Genomic DNA, 25,631 nt, shown 5'->3' on the forward strand with positions numbered 1-25,631 from the left:
AAAATTCATGTGTGATCCATGAGCGCAATACGTTTGTGCGGACATGTGTTGCTTCAAGTAATTCCTTTTTATTCTTGGTTGCTTTTTTTGAAGTATTTGTATGCTGTTCCAGGGCACATTTCAAGATGTTAACACTACAGTGAAATCTAAATCCGAAGGTACTTTCAGAGAAAATTCAGGAAAAAAATGGCACAAAAAAAAACCCCGGCAAACTAGCCAATCAAGATACTATAACACTCAGCTGATTGTTTCTAGTACGTGACATCAGGAGATCCGATTTCTCCCTCACAAGAGAATGGGCAAAGCTGATCATAAATACAGCCCCAGGTATCCTTAGGAATCACATTAACCCTGAACTTGAACCGTAACTCATTCATCTGTTTGCACCCCAGGCAGAATATTAGAAACATACCAGTTACTTCACACCTCAGATTCATTGCCTTGAGATACACACAGAAAATCTGCTTGGCAATTTGGGACAGTACCGGTTAGCAATGGTAGATTACAATCACATGTTCGGTTATTGAATTTCTTGCTTCGGGTTAGATGTGAAGGCTCCTGCATTTCTAATTAATGCTAATTTGTCTTTGTGTAGCGGCCAAGGGCCCGTCTGGGGAGCGTGGAACAAGACTGAATTATAAAATGTAATTAATCACTGCCCAATTGGTCCAGAGCAGGGCAGCTCCCCACATACACAGGCTTTTAACAGTGTAAACTGCTGATGGACAATGGCTGGCGCCAGGGAAAACCAACTCTGGGTCCCCGGCATTTATTTGACCAGTTTGCCCCCGGTAACAAGACCCGAACCCAGAAAGTTGATTAGGAGCGACTTTAGCCATCCTGATTTGCACAAGAGAAAAGGCGAAGGGCCCTGCAGAAGCCCAGTGAAGGGGCTAGGAGATCTGAGCAATCGATGCAGAATGACCAAGGATCCTTTTGGTCCACATTGTTACCTTTATAGTGTTATAAGCACACTGGGAGAATACCAGAACAATACAGAATTCCAGAACAACAGGGAATTCCAATCTAGGAACAGTCCGCAGGGGAGTTCCGATTATCACGAAAATACAAACGCTACAAGTGAGGAAAATGAGAGGACCACCTACACTCTAGAACAGGTAACCGATGCTCTGAGACACCAAGATACGTAGAGCAACAGGGATCTGCCTGGGGCCAAGTGGCACGACACTCAGCCTGCCGGCTATAATCTGGTGCTGAAAAATTCACCCCAGTGCACAACTGGGACAGCAAGCGGACGACTGCTCTCCTGCTGAAAGGACTGGTGTGCCACTGCAGGGTAGGTCAGACAAGGACAATTGGGAGTAGGAAAGCAAACCTAGCCTAAGAAACCAATGCTCCTGCCCCAAACCCACACGAATGTTTAACCAACCAACCAACCGAACCAACGGTTACTTATATGGGCAAGTTGACATAAACACTGTTGGTAAACGGAGGTACTGCCTGAATAGGAGTACATGGCCACAACTACTGTAGCGCTCCTTTTTATGGTGAAGTGCAACAAGTATAAAAACGTAAACCACTCAGTGCCAAAATGAAATAACCGGCCGATATGCACAACTTTCCATGGGACTGCCTATGCGTGCCCGGAGAAAGGGGGAAGATGATAACAAAGGGAACACTATAGCAGAGGTCTGTCTCTGTGCTCACGGTGCAAAAACAAGAGCAGGTGGCTGGTCCCCGTCAAATTAAGTACAGGTGGTTAACCTCTGTCAAAGGAAGGAATTGAGTTAATATGTGAAAACAGATGACTGCATCAGCATTTATATGTATCACACTGCAGCGAACACTGCAAATTTTCAATGATGTTGAACAATCTCGTGAAACGAGGAACATCAGAAAAGGTTACATAAACAGTAAAAGCAAAAAAACGTCCTCCAGAGTTTCCTCTGAAACATCATCAAAAACACATTTTTTGTGACTGAATACATGCTGGGTTGTGGTCAGTTTATAATTAGGAGCATGACGTGATGAACTTAAATTGCAACTTAAGAAGCAATTACATTGCAGCCTTGCTTACCAACTGTGGCTGTTGTATTTCAAATTGCAGTCATTTCTGGTCATTATGGATAGCAGTACCTGATCACAGCCTTGACTGACTGACACGGGCAGTGAAAACCCATCTCACAAGAAGGATCAGGTTTAAACAAAAAACACTGCAATTTCCAGGGCCTGAATAATCCCTGGCAACTAGCTCTGTGCTAAGCATGACGGCTTAGATATGACTTATTTTGGCAACCCACACAGTAAGAACCCAAGAAGATCAGCCCTACGGATGAGAAGGTTTGTGGTGGAAAGTGTCGCAGTTAAACTGTGGGCACTGGTACCAGAACGCAAGAAGTTCGGCATTTCCATCGGGTGTTGCAGAAATCTTTGGGCAGTGAGCTCTCTGGCGCTATTACATTGTTCTGGTTATTACCCGAGATAAAAATGCATTTGAGAGGCTTCCTTCAGGGCCTTGATCGGGCAAGGCTAAAGAAAAGGATCAGGACCCCCACTGTTCAGCAGCACGAGCCTGCGGTCTCTGTGCGTGAAAGTGCAGCTCTCCACACACTGACGCCCGGGTCACAAACTCTCTTAAGGCCAGCAGAGACGGGAGACCATGCACTGAAGCTGGAAACATAAGGGGTGTGCGATCGATGTTTTAATGCAATCGAGTGGGCCTGGGTGGGCTGCGAAAGAGCCATTCTAGCTCCCCTCCATTAAAACCACCCCAAATCTAGGCACTTCTGTTGTTTTTCAGTTCCAGTGGATCTTACTGCAATAAGATCAGACCAATTTCCATTTACATAAATAGTCAAACTCCAATCAAAAAGGTTTGGAATGCTGACCGGCTATATTTATGGATGTTTCTCACATGTTTCTCGGCAACCAACGGCTTTCCCCAATCCCCCCCCCCCCACACACACGCACACACTTCCCCCACACAGCTGCCTGACCTCCGAGTCAACTCCACATCACACTGCAAACAACACGGGAGAGGATGAGGGCCATCATGTTTTGTAACGCTTAAACCAACATCAAAACTTTGATATTTGGATTAACCTCCTGTGTTGAACGAGAGGCTCGCCAATTTCATCCTTAATTAAAAAAATGTGAAAAATTACCTCAGCAGCTATGCAAACACTCAAGATTGTCAGCTCACATTCACATCACTCAGGACAGCGCCGAAGACGAAGAAGTGACATGTGTTGCTGGATCCAGAAGGTATTCAGGATTTCCCATACCGGAGAGGACTGGCTTGATGCACCAGATGGTATTTTCCAACAACTGAAGACAGGACTTGCAAAGTGTCACAGGTCCTATTTCTGGATCACGATTTCTTACACTCTTGGCATATACCTCTTCAGAAATAAATGTGAGAATGCTCATTAATTGTCACTTCGGTGTCTTTACATGCGGTATACATACCGAGTTCTCATCCTCCTCTTCCAGCTCCCTCTGTTGCTCCTGGTGTCTCTTGGCCTTGATCTCCATGGCCTCGGTTATAAGGTCACGCAGGATGGAGACGGGCTTTGCATTCTTAATAAACGGGTGCTGCAGCAGACAGGGGGAAACAAAGTCAGCCCTCTCACTCACTTGCGCTTGGATGATGCTCAGACACACTAACCACGGAGTCTTCCTCCACCCACTATCGAAACCTGAAGGCCTTTCTGCGGTTAATCCCCAAATTAATTGATGATTCTGTTTCCTGCTCACACTGTGATCAACCTGTGCAGCTTAAACCTACAATGCAACCTGCGGGAGACCCGAGTGCAGCACAAAAGCTGCAGGAAGGTTAGTTCTCTTGTCTCCTGCGCTGTTGTCTTTTTCCTGTATTTCAGGGTGGCTTTTCTAATTCGGTCGGTGTGATTTTCACAGCGTGCAAGGCAAATCACAAGTTCAAATACCAGTGAAGGTAAAAGAAGGTGGCACATTTGACACGCGGGAAGCTACCCAACAAAGAAAACAAAAAGGCCAATGAAGCCGCAAACCCCCCCTTCGTTAAACTACAATCAAGGGAAATCTAGCTTCCACAAAAGAGCAAAAAAGGACAAAGGCAGTGGGATGTGGAAAGAAATCAAAATGCACCCGCTCTTTAATCAGTGCCTAACATCAAACATTCAAGGGCTTGCATTAATGAACTTCATTTTAACTGGGCTTGCATCGAAGGCTTGGACTGTTTTTTTTCTTGCTAAAAAAAAAAATCACATTCTCATTCTGGGCAGAAAGCGTGAAACATTAATAATACCACACATGGCCCGTCACGTCAAATCAGACCCTCGGCCAAATCTGGCCTGCAACTGCTCCAGCCTGTAGGTCTACCGCAAGCCAGCCACAACATCTGACCGGCGGTTAATTCATTTATTCAGTTAATCAGCATGACTAACAAACATTTAAAGTCTGCTTGTCAGGCTACCCTTACAGCAAAAACAAAATCATTACGTTGGAACACATTTCCATTGCAAGTAACACCAAGCTGCTCATCTGATTCGCACAAGCATCTCGATTTCTCTTGAAACAGGACCAGATGCAACCCCCCCAACTTCCCTCACGCCCCCGTGGCACTGAGCAAGCATGGGGGCCGTCGGGTTCGATTTAGCTCTCTGTTATTTACACAAAATATTGAAAAGCAACACTCGGCACTCCAAATGGCATGTCAGCTCAGCTTCGAACTTCAAACCTGACTGAAAGAGCTGCCCACCACTCTCATTCTTGGAAGTCTGTCGAAATGCACTTAGACTTAAAAGGCACAGGGAGAAGGGGTAAGATACGGTTTTGGACACGTAAACGAGAGCATGGAACATTTAAAGAATTAAAAGGGCTGGGGAAAACCAGCAGCAACAATGGCGGCACAGAATCGTGAATGACGTATGAGGTTATCGGAGCCAATAAAAAGAAAACAGAAAAAAGGTATACGGAACTTTTCCTTTACACGTTCTCGAAAGAAAACGCGCTGTTCTTAGACCCTGCGTATACAGTCATATATTCAGTATAGTATGGGCTTGTTTTTCTCTGAAGCACCATTTATTCCACACCTGTAAAAGCTGAGTGGCAGTAGCTCTCTGCTCGGGGTTCTTCACCAAACACTTCTTCACAAAATCCGTGAACTCGTCCGTCCAGAGCTCCGGCTTCCGGAATGTGGGAGGAGGGTTCGTGGGAATCATGAAAATGGCCTGGCGGAGGAAAATTAAGGAGGGGGGGGTGGGGAGGGGGAGAGAGAGAGAGGGGTGGTGAAACACATAAAAAAAGGGAAGAAATCAATAGTCATCCGAGCCTCAGGTCCGGGTAAATAAACAAATCCCTTGATTCTATCGGACTGTAAATCTAGTGAACAAATTTGAACTGGTCTAGGATTTCTACCGTGACTGAGGTCCAGGAAACGGGTCCATCTGCTACCAATGTAGCAACTTCCCATTAAATTTCCTCCCTGCAAACTGTACCTCGCAGAGTACTCCACTCTTTATTTTATCTTATACTTGTTAAAAGTCCCTAGAGGAGGTTGTTTTCCTCCACCTCTTATCCTTTTCATATTGCACTGGATGTATCATCATTTACCAGATAAGCCCCTGTACTGTGCGGTGCCAGAACCCCTTTGCAATGTAGTTCTGTAAAATCTTAACTTACAAACTGCAAAGGTCAAAATCAGTCCAGGTACAGCTAGTGTCAAGTCGAATGATAAAGAAGTTGATAAAGAGCTGCTTGACCTTGGAATTACCCATTAAAGCCATAAAATATAACGCATTCTCAGGTCTTGATAAATAAAAGGAAATAACACTGCAAACCAGCAGTAAAAACTTAATAAAAATTACAAATAACAGTGCACTGATCTCAAATATACAAACATTAACAATAAAAAAGGATTTCAATATGCCCTTTTACTAAAAAAAATGTATGTTTTTGCACTGTACTACTAAGAGAACTGCTTAAACTTTTTCTTGCTTTACAACAATTTGTCTTTGTGATCAGGCAAGGAAGGTGAATAAGCAGAATGGATTATCCATTCACTGTAACTGCATGGAGTCTGAAACTCAGTGAGCTCACCCAGCTCTTTATGGAATCCTGTCAGATGTTTTGCTGTAGCTTTGAGTTTGCCTATTCCGGTGGGGTTTCGATTTGTCCATCAAGTAAAACGTAGCTCAACGCGATTTAAATCCAGAAATGTACAGACTCGGCCAGTCCCGTTAGCTGGGCAAAGCATCTTGAATGTCAACACATGGAGTCTGGTGAGCTCCTTCAAAGTTTCATGCCATTGGTGCCTCACAGGAATAAGCAAGCAAATGCTGACTTTTACATTCTTAAAAATGTACTTAAATGAGAATTTATCCCAGCACTTACGGTTACAATCAATAGGTTGAACACAAAATATATTTTCGTACTTGAGTGTGATGAAATCAAAGCCTGGAATTAATAAATTCCCAAAATAAAACGTTGTATTTCACTCAGTCACACAAACCTCATGAGCACAAGTTGCCTGGCTGCAAAAGCCAAAATAACAGTTTTAATGTTACTGTCCTAATACTTTTGGAAAGCAAAGCAGTTCTCAGTAAATATTTCACTTTTACGTGATGTAGCCAGGTCCATTCGTCTAAAGCTGCTCATCACAAACTCATGTTAGCTACGCCTGTAGAAAGATGTTAATGCCCACAGAACAAAATTGACAGGCCAGCTGTCCCTAAATCTGTGCACCACAAATTGGAGAGAGATGTGGATCGCCAATATCTTTTGGACTGTTACTATGGAACAAATTTTTTTGATTAGTAAAGGTTATATCAGACCATCTCCAAAATACAGTTTTTCCCCAACATCTTAAAAACTCAAGAACCCCCGAGCGACCACAAAGAGATCAACAATATTCTGTTTATTTTGTTTGGTGCGTAAAAGAAAAACACTGTCAAACCAAGTGTAGATAGTTTATTATTAGGTCAAATCTTAAGTGTAATTCCTTAAACAGAATGTCATGACATCTGGAAACTGTTAAAACAAAAAGAAGTTACAAGACATTCTGAAATCCTGGATCTCTATTCAGTAGTCTTAATACATTTCAGAACTTAAAGAATTCTAGTCATCTCATTCTTGCGAGATGAAAGAGGGCTGTGTCACAAATAGCAAAGCATCCAAATTACTTAACTAATCAGTTCTCATTATAGACAATGTCTAGCCAGAACACAAACAAAAGAAAACACCGCTCACAGCCTGATAAGTTCTGACAACTGAAGAGCACTGGCATGCTGTATAACATCGTATAATCTTGGGTCCTATCATTTTGTACATTTCTTTACATAAAAGAAAGGCATAAAAATAACGCTTAGAAAACAAAAGGCCCAGCTTCAAAAAGCTTGAACAAAGTGGTTTGTTCTCTGTTTTTATTGCAGACAAGAAGGCTTATTTGAGGTAAAATCCGTTGGGTCATGAGAATAACAAAATCACTACCAATAAATTAGGAACATTTGACCCACCTTACTTGATTGACTGTCAATCCCTCATCATGCTGCTCAAAACTGAATCAACCTCCTCAGCATTTAAACACTCGTCATCGCTGGCTTTGCATCATGGGCCAGGATGACGGTCTTTAGTAAACCCAAACGCAACTGATCAGCTCAATACAGGATCCATATGCTCTCTGGAAGTTTCAGAAGGTGTGGTCTTGGAAAACATCTGGCTGTGTGCTGCACAATCAGGTCGTGGTGAATTCTTTGAAGCTCTTGTTTCACATCCCCAACTGTTCCAGCAGGTACCTTGGCGGTTATTATTTATCCTTCTACCTTGGTCAAGGAGTACTGATGTTTCATTGTCTCTTTTGATTTTTCCATAGATCCAGATGCTGCTTCCGTCTTTCGATTACCTTGGCTAAGTTGAGGGAAGAGGAGCTTCTTTGGTAGACTGGACTCTTAATAATGTCATGACACAACCAGCCCAACTGAGCTGATGGTGAAACTTACAGGTAGGGAACAAAAAAAAAGGAGACACCTGCATAAATTGGGGACACCAACTATACTGAAAGCAAAGGCTTCCACACAGGTGTGGCTCATGAGTTAATTAAGCAAGTTACATCCCAGAAATGTTGTCCGCAAGAAACTCCAAAGGAAAGACATCACAAAAGTGCAACGCATACTCAAGGATCACAAGATCTTTGCATTCACTGAAAAGTACAAGAAAAAAACGTGTAAGCTAAATTTGCAGCACAAGGAAAATGGGTGAGCAACTGCAGATTTCAAGTTAAAGCTTGAGCAGTAATTTCAATCAATAACAGGCTGCTGGAACTCCACAGAGCAAGATACCATTGTTGGGCTACAGAGCACAAACTACTCATATCACCCAGCAGAGCAGATTCCAAGACCAGAGAGCTTCGGCAATATACTGCCAAGAAGTAAAGATATGTCACGTGGTCAGATTCGTCATGCATTCAATGTAATCATCCATCATCCTTTATCCTTTACTTCGGCCAACTAATGATCACACGTGAGCAAACCCACAGCACAGTTTCCAACAGTGACAGGTTCTTGTGTTGTGGAAAACATGTTCCTGGTACAGTTTGGGTACACTCATTCCCTTAGAAGGCGAGGTCAGTGCTAATCCCTTTTTTAGGGAAACTGAGTGATCATCTTCACCCCCAGTTGCAGCATTTCTTTCCCACCTGTGGGGTATCTTCCGGTACGACAAGGCCCCACACAGACCGTGTGGCTACCCAATATTTTGATGAACATGACACTGATGTACAACTAAAACCGAGATCTGTTCAATGTTTTACCCTGGCAAAAGACAAGACGTACATTATGTAATGTTTGTCGGTGGATCACAGCTTTACAAACATCACTGGACCACGGTGCATGTTCAGTGTTAGTCAAGGTTTAAAATACCTGGAATGCTGTCAGTCCAGATTCATGGGAAAGGCTATCTGAATGTAAAGCAATATAGGTAAAAACAGAAGTGCCATATTCTTACCAAAATGGGAAAAGGTTAATGTTCTATTTCTAGTGACCTTTGAGTTTCTAAGCCACATCCTTATCTTTTTAGATAATCTGACAGTACTTACAGTCCCCTGCAAGGCGGTAGCTATTTGGAGCAAAGATAATGAGTCATGTCTCTGTAATAGAGATTTCTGACACTTCCATTTAGTGCCAGGGTTGAACATGCAAGCGGATAATATAAACCATAAATGTAACCTTTATCCTAAGAAGTCAAGGTGAAATGATTAAATGGTAGTTATTACCAAAGTGATTAAAAAATACATCTCATAACTGTGTAACTGTATGTGAGCACAAAACATAAATATTAGAGTTGCGATTGCTGGTCTAAGTGAGATCATATAGATTTAGGAATCTTTATTTTAAAGGAAAAAAATATTAAATGCACTTTCCAATTTCTCAAACAGAAATATTTAACATCTACTGTGTGGCAGGGAGAAGCAACTATGACTATCTACTAATGCAATCTGATGCCTTAACTAGTAAGTATTAAACTGCATGTTTTTCCAGTCAGCAGTTCCTCAATCGAATTACAGGTGTTGCACCAGCCAGAACACTGGAGACCGTCGTATCAAAGCTCCCACCTCCCTCACACTTTATCTGTACAAAACTGCGATTGCACTTGGTGAATCTCCAAACTGGCAAAGGCCAGTAGTTTTCTGCACCACCTGCAGTACCCTTCGCCTTATCATCAACATCGCCGCCCCAGCCGCTCGGCAGAAAGGACAACTTGCACAACTCCACCCCCACCTCGGTTTCGGGTCAGCGCGGAGGAGACCGACGGACAGACGCATTGCGAAACGCGGAAGTGAACAGAAAGCGGCGCAGCAGTCGAGGGAGGCAAGGCGCCATGGCGGTCAACGTGTGGTCCCGGGTTCGATTCCACATTCTTCTCATGGTCACGTGGGTTTAACTGGGTGCTCCAGACCCACAGACTCAAGACATTCAGCCTAGGATAAGCGCAGCTTCTACACTGTCCCCCATGTGCATGAGTGAGAATGCGCAAGCACATTCAGCTCGCAATGAACTGGCATCCCACCCAGGGTATAGCCTGCCTTGAGCCCGCCACCAGCCTGGACTGGACGAAGCACTAACTGAAAACAGACAGACAGTGTAACAGCCTTCAATGAGATACAGAAGGCCGGGCACTGACAGGCTGCTTTGCTAAAAAGCACGTCCTCCAAATATTGCCTTATTAATATGCAAGAACAGCACGTCTGCATCAGTATTAATAGCCTCATTCAATTGTTAAACTATAGACTGTATATAAAAAAGCAGAATCCATGCCTGTTTCACGGGTCTTAAAATAAAAACAAGCCCAGATGTTTGTTTTTCTTTTTTCTTGTGATTTTTGTTTAAGGAACTGAAAAAAAATCTGCTGCAGCTACTACCAAGATCAACAGTTTTACTGTTTCCACAGCAGGCATTCCAGTTGAATAGCAAGGGTTTCCTGAACTCCCTGTATCAATTTCCACGCTTTCAGCTTATCTATATGGACACATAGGCACATTGTTATTTTTCTATGCAAAGGGCGCAGACTCATCTGCGATAGATGAAATGAATGAATTTTTAACATGGGACACTGGCCCAAATAATACAGTTTAATTACGTTCTCCAAGACAGAAAGCACAAAAAAAAAAATCAAACTCTCAGGATCGGCAGACCTCAAACGCAGAGGTATATGGGGGGAAAAAAAGCCAACTTTTTCAACCCTGTAGATTTAGAAATAATGCCTTTCGGATCAATGTACTGAATGTGTGTGTGTGTTTTCAGAACAAGGATGGAAAGTATTCGTACAAAATACAAAACTACTGACTAAACATGTTGGGCAGTTAATGGTATCGTATAAAAGTACAATAAAGCAATTAAGAACACCATATCATTAACTGGCTGCTTTAAAACAATCACAAGCAGTAACCAAACCCTGCAGAATAAAAGACTATTCATTTGAGAAAGCAACCAGTAGAGGGCACTAGAAACTGATGGTGGTGATTTTTTAAGTCCTGAAGCGGAACATGCAAATGCCCCATTAATGACACTCTAGCTCAGCCCTGCACCAAGAGCTTTCTCTGGGCTTGTGCGTCGTCTTTCGGCTATTTTTCCCCAGTGTGTCATAGAGCTGCGAGCGCTGGAAGACCCTAAGAAAAGATTAAAAACAAGTTTGAGAGCACTTCTAAAAATGCTGCAGCTTTAATTATGTCTTGCACAACACAGCTAGGAGGTCTGCGATGAAATCCCATGAAAAAAATTGACCGCACATACTCAAATGCCTTTGCAATCTTCTCACTTCAGCATTCCAATGAAAACACAATAGATCATTAAAAGTCAATAACATCAGGATTAGACTAAATATTATCTATCACATTCGGGATATCTGACAATTCCCTTGGAAACCAATGGCTCAACCTAATTAAATTAGTAAATTATTTATGTGGTGCTATTATCTAAAGCATATTTTCCGTGTGCGATAAACACATACTCCCATATGACATTAAAAAAAGAAAAACCGGATATGAAAGTAAGAATCTGCCTGTGAGATCAGCACAGTTATTGCCTCTTATTTTCCCCCCAAACTGAGGTAAACAAACATGCTTTGATACGTCTCCAAATGGAGTAACTGCTTAACAAAGTTTCCAAAACAAAGCCGCCCGGTTCAGATAAAAGAACAAGGATTAGGCAACAAGATGAATAAGGCTTACGCTGCAATTAATCCCAGAGCCCTTACCCTGCTGCACAAAGCAATCTGAATCACACACTTGTGATACTTTCTTCACACTAACAAAGCAGGCCATTTCTCTCCGTTTCAGGTTTGAAACATCCCCAGCCTGTGCGCTTTTCATTACCGCAAGAAGTATACAAATGTTGACGATCACGGATTATTCACCAACCCGTAATTTGGCTTCTGCAATTCCACAAGACAGAAGCCGATACAGCAAAGGGTGACTCATACAGTACACGATCCCTCCTCATACAGGTATTGTCCTAAACGTAATAGACTGTACTCTGCATTTATGCAAGCTAAAGCATACTATGTTTCTGCAATACTGTACTGTTATTCTATATATTCCATTTAAGTAGTCAATGCTGTATGACATCTTCTCTACAGTAAATAAATGCAAAACACTAAAAATGCATCCACAGCTCCCAAAATCCACAATGTTATAATGTAATATGCAAAAATTAGATACTACCAAAACCCTGAGGCGATTATCCAGTGGCTTTGGAAATGCAGCAATCTCCCCCCCCCCAGGGAAATGGATAACCAATGATCTGCTCCAGTATTACCAGTTTTTCTGCTAAGCCTGTCTGATGAAGGTCAGAATAACCACACACTTCTGCTGTAATCCTCCTCACCAAGGGAGGTCCAGCTCTGCCAGACTCTACTCTGTGAAACGAACTCAATTCCTTTCTACAACAGCTGTTTCGCTTAAGATAACCGTTACTTTTCAGGGTGGACAAAAATGTTTTTATAAATTTACTGTAAATTATTCATCCTATATTTGCATCTATTTCTACAGTTGAAAATGGTCTTTTTCAATGTGATCGAAAAGCTATACAGCAGTTTGTTTGTTTTTTAACTGGCAGAAGTTTATATATTCCAGCACTGTGGGCATTATCTAATGTACATTATGCTTATTTTATAGAATTTCGCAGGGGTAAATAGTGTTAATATAAGCTTTACAAAAGATTTAAATAACATTTCTATAATCAGTTTTCTGAATATTCATATTTTGTACTCCAGTGTTTTAATTTCTCCCTAGATATGAACAGGCTACATTTGACAAAGAAAAAGACATTCTCGTGCAGACTGCCCAGTTTGTATTTTTGCACTTCCAAAATACATGGACCAGATTCTCATGCAACTTCGAGAAAACACCAGCCAGCACCTCAGTGTGGAGATCACGGTCTGTTTGTGATCATGGTTGTCCGTGACCATCAACTGCACTGCAAAGACTGAAGAGATAAAGAGCCTTCCGTTACAAATAACGTTTCACAAGGCTGGAAGCAGGGGGTTCGGATCAGGTTTCACTGAACCCAAATGCAATCTTCAATTCTTGCATGAATTAAGAGTCTACAGCCAGCCGTTTGCATCAATTGCATTTTGTCAGTAGTCCAAGGGAGAAATATCCTGGCAGTTTGCATTTTGTGCATGTACTGTAACTCTACCCCAGACCTGCCCGTTGCACGCATAGACGCCCACTGGCAACTCCATCATCTAATTCATTTAGTATTAATTATATTATTTTTAATTTACTTAGTTTACAAGTTTTCCAGTTCTTGATCATAAATGTATTTATAGCCCCACGTGAAACCCACATGTGTGTTTTGTCTCCTGCCTTCCCTTCTACCAGAAAATTGTTTTTCCACGTAAAACTGCGGCTTCACCTTTTTCCTCAGAACTTATTCTCTTCACAATAGTTTCTCCAGCGCCACCAAGAGTTAATTTGAAGACGTCAAACCGATATGCCCTTCGTTCACTCGTTTTCACGCCAGCGAGCACCTCCCTGATGCACTTTGGCATCTCATTTCTGATAACCCCATAAAAACCACTGGAAACAAAGGCAGTTTGGACAAGAGCTCGAAACTACCAAACGCAGGACGATCGCTACAAAGCCTCAAGGCCAGGACAGCTGTCCAACCCCCCACACACCTCACTTCACCCGGTTTAAAAACAGCCAAAGTCTGCATGTCTCTCTACAGCGTAAAAATAGTGCGCTTGCAGAAATCATCTTGAGAAAACGTTCACAACCATGTCATTTCAGATAACGCAAGCTACGCAAACACTAGGCCAAAAGATCTGTATCGCAGTAATGCACTGGCTCATCCAGTATACTGTTCCTATCAACAGACGTCAAGGATGAGCTCCAAATAAAACAATCTTCCCCCAGCTTGGAACACATTTCGCACTTTATTGTGAACAAAGGTCTGAAACAGCTGGCACTGAGTGGGTCTGGGGCTATAATAATCTTATCTGCCCATCAGCTATAAATATTTGAAATATGTTGGATGGGGGAAGAGAAGGAACAAAAAAAACATCACTGTCCTTCTACTTTAACCTAATGACAACCACATCCAGAAATCTGAAAGGCAATCAAGTGAAATGCTCATAGTTTTGAGGTTCCTGTCACGGATGAAGTTAATGAAAGACTAGTTTCCTTGATCCAAGCAGGTTTGGTCACTTGAGCAAGCCAACCATCTGCAGAGCTACAACACAACAATGTCACCTTTTCGAGACAAGATCATATTAGCGTTGGTGTCAAGAGTAAGCAGTCATGCAGCCTTAATTATTGTTACAGAAAATGCAGAAGACGGGATAGGTGTTGTTAAAGTAATACTTAAAATAACAGTGACAGCTCCAGCATAATAGAAAACTCTTCACTTTGTGTATATGAGTTAAAGGAGCAGTTGATCATATCTGGATTCTACAGATAGATAATCTGTTCATATTCCAAATATGGAGATGTGCGAGAAATCATTCAGCGTAGCGCTCATTTGTCTTGATAAATTTCTATTTTATTTAAAACACCTATAAATTGAAATTAATCACCAGTAAATAAAAATGAACTTTGTCTTTACTCATTAATGCTACATACATAATCCCGTTCACACACTGTGAGGATCGAAGTGCAAAATGCACTTTTCTTTTCAATAAGTGCACAGCAAGTCAGCTCATTAATAGAAGTTTCAAAGTATTCACTTCAGATTAAAGCTAAGAGACACCGTCACATTTACTCTACCAAGACATTGTAATAGAGGTTACTTTGCCGCAATCTTTGAACCATGCAAAATAAAACACAAGTGACAACTATGTGAGCTATCCTATGTACTACAACCTCCATAAGGTGTCAAACATTTTGTTCCTTATTATATTACTGCTCATTTTTAAAAGGCAAACGGTTACATTACTCCAAAAAATAAAAATCACTGCAATTGCTTTTTTTACAAAAAAAGTGGAATTACCAATCATTTTTAGAAAAGGATTCAACTCTAAACAGTTAGAAACAATTCAACTCTAAATGAAAAAAGCCCATAACTATGAGCTCTTAGCTAGCAGTTCCACTGGGGTTTTATAGTATCGCAGCACATTCGGAGTTCCACCAAAACGAACATCTGGGCCCGATATGTATTTGGCACATTGTCAGTGCTCTCATCCACAGGTTATCAACTGTCTCAATTCACATGTGGGGAAAGGACATGTGGCAGATATGATGCAAACTTTGTTTTTTCCCCAGGAAGCATAAACAATACTGAGACAGAAGGCAAGAGATATAGATATGAATTATCTTTCAACTCTTAATCTAGCAGCTGGACAGGCTTTCAATATACATCAGTCACAAATGAATGAAGGAACTGATGACAGCAATATTACATCTAGGCCATACTACTTTTCTGGGCTTTCAGATTTATAAATAAAGTAAAATAAAGATATGCAACAGATTGTTAGAAAGATTTCAATTTAACAATTACATTTGCAAAGTTTTACCTCTGTGATACTATTGAGTAACAAAGAAAAAAGTAGAAAATAGAGAAAGAAAATAGAAAGCATGCAGATGTAACATTCACCAGGACAAAGCTGTGAGAAAAATAAGATATCAGTATTGTGCCTTCATGAATGTTTCCCAATTCTAAAAAGTTTAACCACAAAATTACTCTTAACACTGGTAGCACCATTTTACGATGCCTTCTAGAAGTTTAATCACCAATTAACTACCGTAAACTGTTATCTTTGCCTAGATGCACCTTTGACCACCATGGCAGGTGAAGAGAAACTTACATGGGGCGGTAAAGTCATAAAAAGAGTAACCATAAAAAAATAATAAATAAGAAAAAAAAGAAATGATTTCCAATCCCAACACAGCTTAGTAGAAGGCTGCATTTGGTGTATGGGGCGGCCAGTAGGCATTTATAACAAGACTGTCATTTCTGGCTGTGAGTTTTATCTTCCATATTTCACGGACCTTTCTTAAAAGTCTGTAAAAAAGCTAAGCAAAGTCACAAAAGGAGAAGTTACGCAACATGACAATATAACCACAGCCAGAAACTACTGTTTATGCCCTGTGTTTGGAAAGAATGTAATGCTGCCCTTTATGACACCTCAGTATCATGCCTCTTCCTTGGAGGGACTTTTATAAGGCTGTCAGCTAAAGCAAATGTTATTGAGTTAAAAGCAAACAAGAACCTCTGTTCTTGCAACAGATACAATATTTCATTGCTCACTGCCCTCTGCCTTTAAGTTCATGCGGCAATTCCACGGCCTGCAAGGAAATGATCACTTTAAAAATACATTTTAAAATAAACGTATAGGATGCATAGGACACTGGAACTGGGGTAGGCGAATTGCTGACACATGGTGTTTTTTCATATACTTGAGAGAATTTAAAAAAACACTCTAAAATGCTAACAATATCAAAAAAGCTATGAAAAAGTAAAAATAAGTACCACATAAGATTCATAATTCAGAAACATCAATGGCTCTCTAAAGATGTAGGTAAAGAGCTTACAATGGGTGTTGGTGTTTATACAGTATGACACATGAAATAAACAACTTGTATATTTGTTAACAAAAAAGGCACTGGAACAAATTTCAATGACTGTGTTGACTGCAATTGTTAAAACAATCCAGATAAGTATAAAAAAAATGTCATTTACGATTTAACAGACATTTGGCACCCTAACCACTTTCTCCCCATTAGGGGCTTGACTGCAGATTTCTTAATTAAAAATAATGATCGCTTTAAAACAAGCTATTTCTACTCTCTAGCTACAGAGAATAAAATTGAACTTTAATTAGCATGAGGTAAAATCATTATAGGACTCTTATCCTAAAATGCCATTTTATTAGAAACAAAGATTTGCTCAACAAGAGAAGGTGGCTTATTTAAAGAACCAAGATTTCAAAGTTGGGAGAGCAAGAATCCAAAAACCTCACAAACGAGTAGGAGATCAAATGCGCATTTTCTGTATGAATGCACCGCAGAGCCAACTGCCCATCAACAAACCGCCCACACCTTATTACGATTTAGAATTCTAACCAAATGTAGCATGCCATAATCTGTAAGCAGAGCGTTGTATTTTTCAAGAAAACACCCAGGGTGCATGAGGTAGAATTCGTGCTGTTTGCAGAATTTTATCTTTCTTTTCGTACTTTGTATGTCGCACTCTCTTGTTGACCTGTGACTGGGTAAGCATGTGACACGCCAATGAATACCCTACTAATTGCTAACGAGTTAAAAGTGCTGGACAGCCAGCTGTGTAATTATGGGATGGGAAAAGGCTGCAATTTTAACACATACTCGCAAGCCTGCCTACCCAAGTTAATTACTTACCACAAGCTTTTTGTCACAGACCTTTACACTATGGCAGTGATCCCTCCTAGGCCTGACTGGCGGAAGGATGGTTGTGGTGCCTGGATATAAAGAGTGCCCCCTGTGACATCAACATGGCCGAAGGCAAACTGCGGCAAACCCGCACGTCATCTGCGAGAATGAGCTTGCTCACTGAAGACCGGGCAATCGGAGATTAAAGGAGAGGCGAGAGCACCTCGTAACACTTTGTTCTGTTACAATCAGGAAACCATTGCCTCCCTGAGACAAAACGCAATAAAAACAAGCCATCCAAAACCAACAAGACAGCATTTAAAGTGTCATTATAAAATTAGAATCGCATTAGACGCAGCGTAAACATGCCAAGTTTCCTGACAACCTCAGTGGTGCAGAAAAAGACTTCCTCCTGCGAGCACACTCAAGTTGGAAATGATGAAAGAAGAATAACCTATGATTTAATATATAAAAGCTTGCATCTACAACAACAAAGCAGTGCCAAAAGTACATTTGGAATCATCTTCAAAGGAAGCGCTAAACACTTGCAGAAACTCATTCTTAGAGATGATCACAAAAAACGGCAACCTGCTTAAAATCGTGACATAAAAGGAAACACATCGTCCAGTTACATGAATCTTCGGTTTCAGTTTATCAAACAAAACCATCTTTCCAACTCTCTCCTTTCCTGTGCATAGACCCAAGCTATGTGATGTTTTGTTTGTTTTAGAATTACACTAATTCAATGCAGGTCACTCGTTTTTACCAGGTCCAGATGACATGATTTGACTCAACATCTGCCAATTAGTTGTGCTGTTCTGTCTCAGATCAGGTAGGTCACAGCGGTTTTAAAGTGAACCGGAGATCATGGTTTTAGAGCCAGTACAGTACTGCAACAATCAAGCCGGGTTTATTATTTTTTTATTTATTTAACCAACCTTGGGTTGAAGATACAGGAGGTAAAAAAAATAAAAATTCTGCACTGCAGTAAATTGTTCTTTTACAAACCAACTGAGCTTAGCCCTGAATGAACCGCCCCAAAAAAAAAAAAAAAAGAACTCATGAAAGCAATAAGAGCCCTGCAGCCATCACAAGCAATGAGCATCAGCAGGACAGTGTGTTTACCTGCAGTGTACTGGGCACTGGGACCTCCTACACTGCAGCCTCATGACGCTTCTCAACTAACACACAGCACGAGAGAAAGGTTTTAAAACCCAGCAGGCACTTCCTCTGCGAGCCAGACGGAACCGAAAGTTCGAACACGGCGACGAGCAAAAAACTGGAATTGAGAGAAATGCTTTACGAGAGCTCTCTTAATAAGGTGGCTTTTTACAGGTTTCCAGCACGCCGTTTCGGGGGATTCACTGGGCTACCTTCTGCAGATTAATGGTGAGGAATCCCATCCCGCCAGAGATTCTTCTGTGTTCTAATTCCGACCCATGTTCTCACCCGGTTCTTTTCATTTCTTCAAGTTTCCTTTTATGATATACAAGCTCCTAGGTGTTTCAACTCCATTTATAATCGCCTGGTTTTGCCCTACACCTAGAAAAGTCTATAAGGGTGAAAATGCATAAAAATGTTTAGTTGTAAAGAGAAAACCCCCACATCAGAGTCTTGGTGTTTTCTGACAGGGAATGAACAATTTATTTGACGCAGTGCCTGAGTGCACCCCTGTAACTGGCTGAGCACCAGCATGAAAAAAACTGCAGGTAACAGGTAGGCACGTGTCCCGTTATCCTTTCTACCTGTTGCTTCCTAAATCCCACAGCATGGACAACAGGTGCAAAGCAGTTAGATGGAAACTTTGAGGTCAGGTTGCCCATGTTAAGAAAATGGTTAAAATAAAACGTACTCCTGTGCAATTCTCTCTGGAGTAAGAGACAAGTTCCCGTGCACTGCAAAAAAACAAACAAAGAAATTTAATAACATCATCCCCATGGTACAGGTAATAAATATGTAAAAAGGATACCTGAGTTTTAATTACGACACAAAATGCATACAGTAGCAAAAGGGCCTAGTACTGCATAATCTATTCCAATTATTTTCAAAATAATGACACCATTGCCAAAACATAGAAGTAAAGGAGCACACCATAGATATCGATTTGCATGGTCAGTCCCAATTAAAACTGAAACCAAGTCCAGTCAGAAAGAAAACGCGAAGTCTCCTTTGTCAACGCTACCTCCTTTTTGGCGTTGCCTGCCGTATCGGAAGCATGCTGGGTCTGTCAAGCTCCATTCATTTGTTCTGCAGCACCAGAGGGTATTTGTTTCAACAAAATCCAGGGCAAATACCTAAGAGGAAGTGGTCATACTGGGATGCTTCTTGAGGCTAGTCAAGAACTGCCCACACACACATTCAATGGGCTTTCATGACCAGCCTGTGAAAGACCCAAGGGTGTAACACACCTGATGAAGGCTCCACAGCCGAAACGTTGTTTCTTTTCTTCTCTTTTCAGCAGGGAATAAGCCTTTACTTGATCCATTCTATTGAAGGTATGCAAAAATGTATTGGATGCTGTAATATTAAGGACATTTGTTTCCATAATTGATCGTGTGTTCTTTCTGAACCACGGGTTTGGACTAATGAAGAGATTATGCAGACACCAGCAGCATAACCCAAAACACAGAAAACTGGTCTGTTGATATGTCTCGCATGGATTAAAGTCCCATGTAAATTTGAAAAACCCTCAATACTGCATAATTTTTTTTAAAAACTACACAATGTTTAGGGAAGTAAAGACTCCAGTTTCACAAGCTGTTTGTCTGAAATAGTGCATGCCACGACCACAAGTAAAGGACATTTTTTCAAGAAGATTAGCACTAAGGCATTTTAAGTTTACTACAAACTGTAATTTAAATAGAATTATTCTACCTTATAAGCTTTTGAAAATTGAATGGTGCTAGCCTGTTGTTTTCCTATTTTACCAGTCTAACTGCTTACTTTGAGAGTGATTAATCAAAGAAAAGAAAACCAACCATCAAGTGTGGTGTGCTTTGCATTTCCTTTCCAGCTGGTATGCCACTCAGATGAGATGAGCTTCTCATAAGTTAATTGAAACCTCATTCAGCAGTATAAGGTCAATCTTATCCCAATGAGCCCCCAGTGGATGCCTTTAAACTCAAAATATCTTGTTGCCTTTACATGCGCTACTCGAATTCCCAAGAGCGAACCCCATGCACACCTCAGAAATCTGGAAGAAACTGTAAAAGACTGTAAAACCAACTCAGTAAACCACTGCAAGTAAAACAAGCAAGGCACCAACACTAAGAAGACACTTTAGACCAATCGGTCCATGAAGTAGGAAGATATTTAAGATGCTTCACCTGAGTGATTTACAGCAGATATCAAATAGCCACTGAACACCAAAATGGGTTCTGGATATCCCTATGGTTTCTTGCCAACTATTCAGTCTCTCACAAAAAGCCTGAAAAATTCCAATAGGGCAAATTAAACCAGCACTTTGGCATTTGTCATGATGAGTTATTAATTCTGATCTGATAACTAGTACTGTATATGGTGCTGCAGGTATCTACTACATAGCTCTACACAATACGAGATGGCACTACTTAAAATCCTCGAAGGCAATGACAAAAGACAACCAAATGCGCGCTCAGAATCAACGGTGAAACACAAACCGGAGGACACAAGCGGAAACTATGGGGAAGTGCACTTCAAATAAACAACGGGAGGCCCTTCTTCACCGAAAGGCTGTGGGACTACAGAACAAAGCTATCCGGCCGTGTTGCTGGACGAGATGCCTCGGGTCACTTTTCTAAAAGCAACTGCAAATGGACCAAATGGCCTCCACTCGATTTGAACCTCTCTCAAGGTCAGGGCAAGACAGGTGAAGTCCCTGCAAAGAGAATCCATACAACAACAAAAAAAACGCACAGGGCGAGGAAACCGTAGCAAAGTGCTGTATGCGAAGCAGCCACGTGAAACAAAGTTGAGCTCTGCATCTTAACAAGACGCAGAGCACAATCTGCACAGACGGGAAGAAACAAGGCTCTCAAGAACAGCTCTGACGCACTAGCTCTAATTCCTAAACAACTGCGTCCACCACAAGCTGGTGGCATGTGTTAGTAACCAAGTAGCAGGAAATCTGCTGTACATTCCCCTTAGCCTTACTTACACACTGAGCACACAGATCACTGCTCAAGGTTAAGAAAGCAGAGCCTGTGTATTTTGGCAGTTGAACTATGTTCAGAAAGAGCAACAAATCATCTATATTTAGTTTCCGAACATGGCTGCAGGCTTGAAAATGTTTGTGTGGTAATCTGTAACCCTTTACAAGAGGTGATACATCGGACCTTAGAGAACAAAACCTCGGCCTGAGATCCACTCGCCTTTCACCACAAAATTCTAAAGCCGTCTTTGAAACTAAAAATGCACGTATACTTTTAAGTTTATAAGAAACATTTCAAATATTTCAACGTGCACACAGTCAACTCAACCATATTAAAGCGCAACACGTTTTTTTAGGGTAGAGAAAATGAATCATTCACAATACACAGACACTGCCCAGCAGCTGAATGATTTAGAATGATATAATCACTAATATTACTAATGTCTGCCTATATGCAAAAACATATGGTGCATTGCCCTTGAAAAAGGTCCTGAAAGTACAGTTTTCAGGTCCACCTTTACACCTCTGGCTAAGAAATTGACCTGTTTCTGGGCCAAAGATTCTGCAGCAGCACATTCAGGTTTGTCCAAGAGGCGCTCGATTGGTTGCCATGTAAAGTAACAATGCAGGACTTTCCGAAAGGTAACAGTCGTCAACGTGACAAAACCAAAGCATGAGGCACGACGTCGCTTCAGGACTCCCCGTGTGTCCGGGCCTTATTCATGTGACATGGTGCAGCGCCCTTTGCAACTCCCTGGCAAGGTGCTCTGCAGATTTCTAACAGGGGATGACAACATAATCACAGATGACCAACCTGTGCACAGTGGGGAGAAAAAAAAAACCTTGCTGGGAGAAAAGAAACCTCTGGGGGTCCAGGGCCCGATGGAGAAGTCCCTGCCCCTCCCCTCCAGACAAAGGGCTTGTGGAACATTAATGCTATTAGTTTCTGCAAAGATGTAGGGCCTCATGAGTCGGCCGTCCTGGATATCTCAGTGCAGTCTGCTGATCAACCAATGCAGGTGCCCTCTTCCAGCGCAAGCTGTGCCCTGCAATCTACACGGCCATTTGACATGAGCCGACTGTTGGCTCAGCGCCGCCAACGGTAGGACCGCTATTGGTCAGCCAGGTCTCAGCGCGTCGTGCTTCCAGTTTGGGATGAGTGATCAATAAACGAGGGGATAGTTGAAGTTTGCTTGTGTGCTCCCAAGTGACCCGTGCATGCAGGCAGATCAGTGACACAGGGAAATGTGCCCGGCAGAAATTAAGGCCATCAGGATTTCCACGCAGCACTGAACAATTATTTTCCTTATTTTGATATTTAAGAAATTAACCTATAATGGGCGAAAGAAGTTAAAGCGTCAGTACGTACACTCTGTTACAAGAGGCTCGGAGAGAAAAGAAGTATGGTAAATGTATCTGCAAAAACATTTACGAACTGTACAGTGCCTACAAAAAGTATTAATTTAGTAAAATATCTGGATTTTATCCCCACTTTGACATTATAGAGTATTTTGTGTTGATGAGTGGCAAAAATTCTCAGTTAAACACATCATGGTTCCATGCTGTAACAATAAAATGTGAAAAGGTTCAAGGGGGGTGAATACTTTTTACAGGCACTGTAGGTACAAACAACTGTAAAAATCAAGGTTGATTTTGCATCTTGTGTAAAATGATTATCATGCGAAAAAGTATTTCTTACACGAGATGGAAGGAAGCCTGAAAACACCTGCCAACTCCAGGTTAAATAGATCTACCATCTTAAAATATTCCATTTCTCCATGTTACTGATCATTTTTCTATGTTTACAGTTGTATTTTAAAACGTTTTTTTTTTTTTAGATGTATGCTTTCAGTTCCCCAGATAAATGGCCTTTTAAAAGCAGCTGGCAGTGTGGCGCGCAGGGGAAGCTAATCCTGTTTTCATTTGAATCTGCTATTTCCTCTCCACTAAAACCATGGTAAGGAAAGTCATATAATACGTCTATTTAAATGAAAGTCTAGCTGAGGAGGAAACAACCTACTGGCAATCTGCAGCCTTTGTGGTCAAGCCAACAGGCCTACAGCAAAACTGGCCCGCAGAGTACTCCAGTGTGTGTTTTCCTGAATAACAGAACTCGCCACTGGATAAATACCACAACAACCAGGGCGAGTCCAGGAAAAACAAAAAGCTCGCTTCCACTTTTACAGGACCGTCCCTAGCAGTGGAAGGTGCTCACTGAAACGACAACGAAGGCCGATCGAGTACCACAGAAGAATGTCAGAAGGCAATGGCTGAATAAGGCACGCTCGAGGGAAAACCACAGCTACAGAGCGTCACGAGGAAAACAAGGAGGCGAGACTGTCATCTCCTTCCCAGTTTTTCCACCAATCAATTTAAATGTAAAACCAATACGGTTTTCTAAATGTGTTCCTAGGGCGGAGGACGTTTTGTCCTGGTAATTTGGAGGAGTTTATTAGACAAGAATTAGAGAAGGCGCCATTTTCCCCATCTTTCATAATGCTGCCCTTGTACAGCAAGATTAAGATCGGTACTGGGTCACGACCCAGCCAGGAGCTCAAGCACTCTGCATAGCCAGCACTTTCCTGACGGCAGTCTTCACCACTGCCCGCTAGAGTACCCCTCCCCCAGCTTGAACTGTCGGGAAGAGGCCAGCCAACCTGATGGGGACCCACCCCGATCCCAACCTTCCACTGGAATCCCAGGTTTCAACACAGTCATTACCGAGAGGCCTCAGGAACTGCCATAGGAGGTGATGGTTTACGCACACTACTTACAGATCCCCCCCCCCCTCTGCCTGAGCAAACCTTCCCCGATGTGGACATGACATCACTCTTCCACACGGGACGCTGTGCTTCAGCCCTTGCCTGAGGCCGGCCCTTTAGGCTGCATGCATACACATCTGATTCACTTGAGACACCGGCACAATTCCCGTGCCTTTGTACATTTTCTCTTTCATAAGGAAAGAGACGGGTTCAACCCGGAGGTTTTTTTTTGATGACTGTGGGGCACAGATATTCAGAATTCAAATCCGATAAAGCAAGAAATAATACATTTGGATAGAACAACAACAACAAAAAACAGGAAAGAAACTTTTCTGGGAAGTACCTTAATATTTTAATGTTGTGAAACAAAAATGACCACATTAAAAGAGACATTGCGAAATAAGCCACAGGTATTTGAGTCTTTTGCCAAGAAAAAGGTTCTTTTTTTGCAGTTGTACCAATAGGAATATATTTATCTGACGCTTTTAACCAAAGCAACTTACATTTCTGCAGCTGGGTATTTTACTGGAACAGTTCAGATGAAGTACTTTGCTCAAGGTTACAACAGCAGTGCCTCACTTGGGATTTGAACCCAAAGACCTCCAGAGATGACGCCAGAACTCTGAACACTGCAACGCACAGCTGCCCAGCAAATACATTTCAAATTTCGAGGATATTGAGAGCTACACTGACAAGCTGTCAACAGTAAGAGTTATTGTAAATCTGTCGTGAAGATGGCGATGGCAAATTTCTTGTGATCTCCTGTAAGTTACACGAGTCAGAAGACTGGTTACAGGAAGCAGGAATAACAGAACTACAAAAAAATAATTAAAATTAGACATTAGGGCACCTTTAAAAATATTAATATTAAATAGAACTTAAATCTCCACCTTACTGATTTTCACCATCGCTCTTTAAGGGCTTCTTTAATGTGGGAGAGGAACCAGACCAATACCTGCTCTCAGCCATGAGAGGAGGCAGTGGTGCTGAAAATTCGCCAGGCGGCGTCACTCACCCTCATGGGATGGATGTCTGCGTACGGAGGCTTCCCCTCAGCCATTTCGATGGACGTGATGCCCAGCGACCAAATATCCGCCACGCAGTTGTAGCCGATTTCCTGAATCACCTCTGGCGCCATCCAGAATGGGGTGCCGATCACCGTGTTGCGCTTGGCCATCGTGTCCTTCGGAAAAGGAGACGCAGTTCGGCACGGAAGCGGGGGAGCGCGAGAGGAGCGAGGCGCCACTCGCGTCCTTCACCCAGCCGACTCGCTCATCACAATCCCAGAGAACCCCGGGGGTCACTGGTAACACCGCACTTCTGCATTTAAAATCGGCTAATCCATCAAACAGCACTTCCTACTGTATATCGCCCAGCCTTCCCTTTATTTAAAGAAACACAGACAAGAATATTTCCTTATTCCATAAACAAATCAACCGGTTTTCCGTGTAACCTA

General features: G+C 41.9%; 1 protein-coding gene across 1 annotated transcript in view; it reads right to left on the reverse strand.

Annotated features, from left to right (window-relative positions):
• The window catches only part of stk3 (serine/threonine kinase 3 (STE20 homolog, yeast)), an 86,579-nt gene that overhangs the window by 45,745 nt on the left and 15,203 nt on the right, over positions 1–25,631 (reverse strand). The window contains exons 6-8 of the mRNA XM_088600783.1: positions 25,191–25,358; positions 5,037–5,174; positions 3,430–3,555 (exon numbers count right to left, since the gene is read on the reverse strand). Of these exons, the coding sequence (XP_088456909.1) occupies positions 3,430–3,555; positions 5,037–5,174; positions 25,191–25,358 (432 nt within the window). The remainder of the gene's footprint in view (positions 1–3,429; positions 3,556–5,036; positions 5,175–25,190; positions 25,359–25,631) is intronic.

The sequence above is a fragment of the Lepisosteus platostomus genome, chromosome 12, assembly GCF_059453375.1.
Source record: "Lepisosteus platostomus isolate fLepPlt1 chromosome 12, fLepPlt1.hap1, whole genome shotgun sequence".
Classification (NCBI taxonomy): Eukaryota; Metazoa; Chordata; class Actinopteri; order Semionotiformes; family Lepisosteidae; genus Lepisosteus; species Lepisosteus platostomus.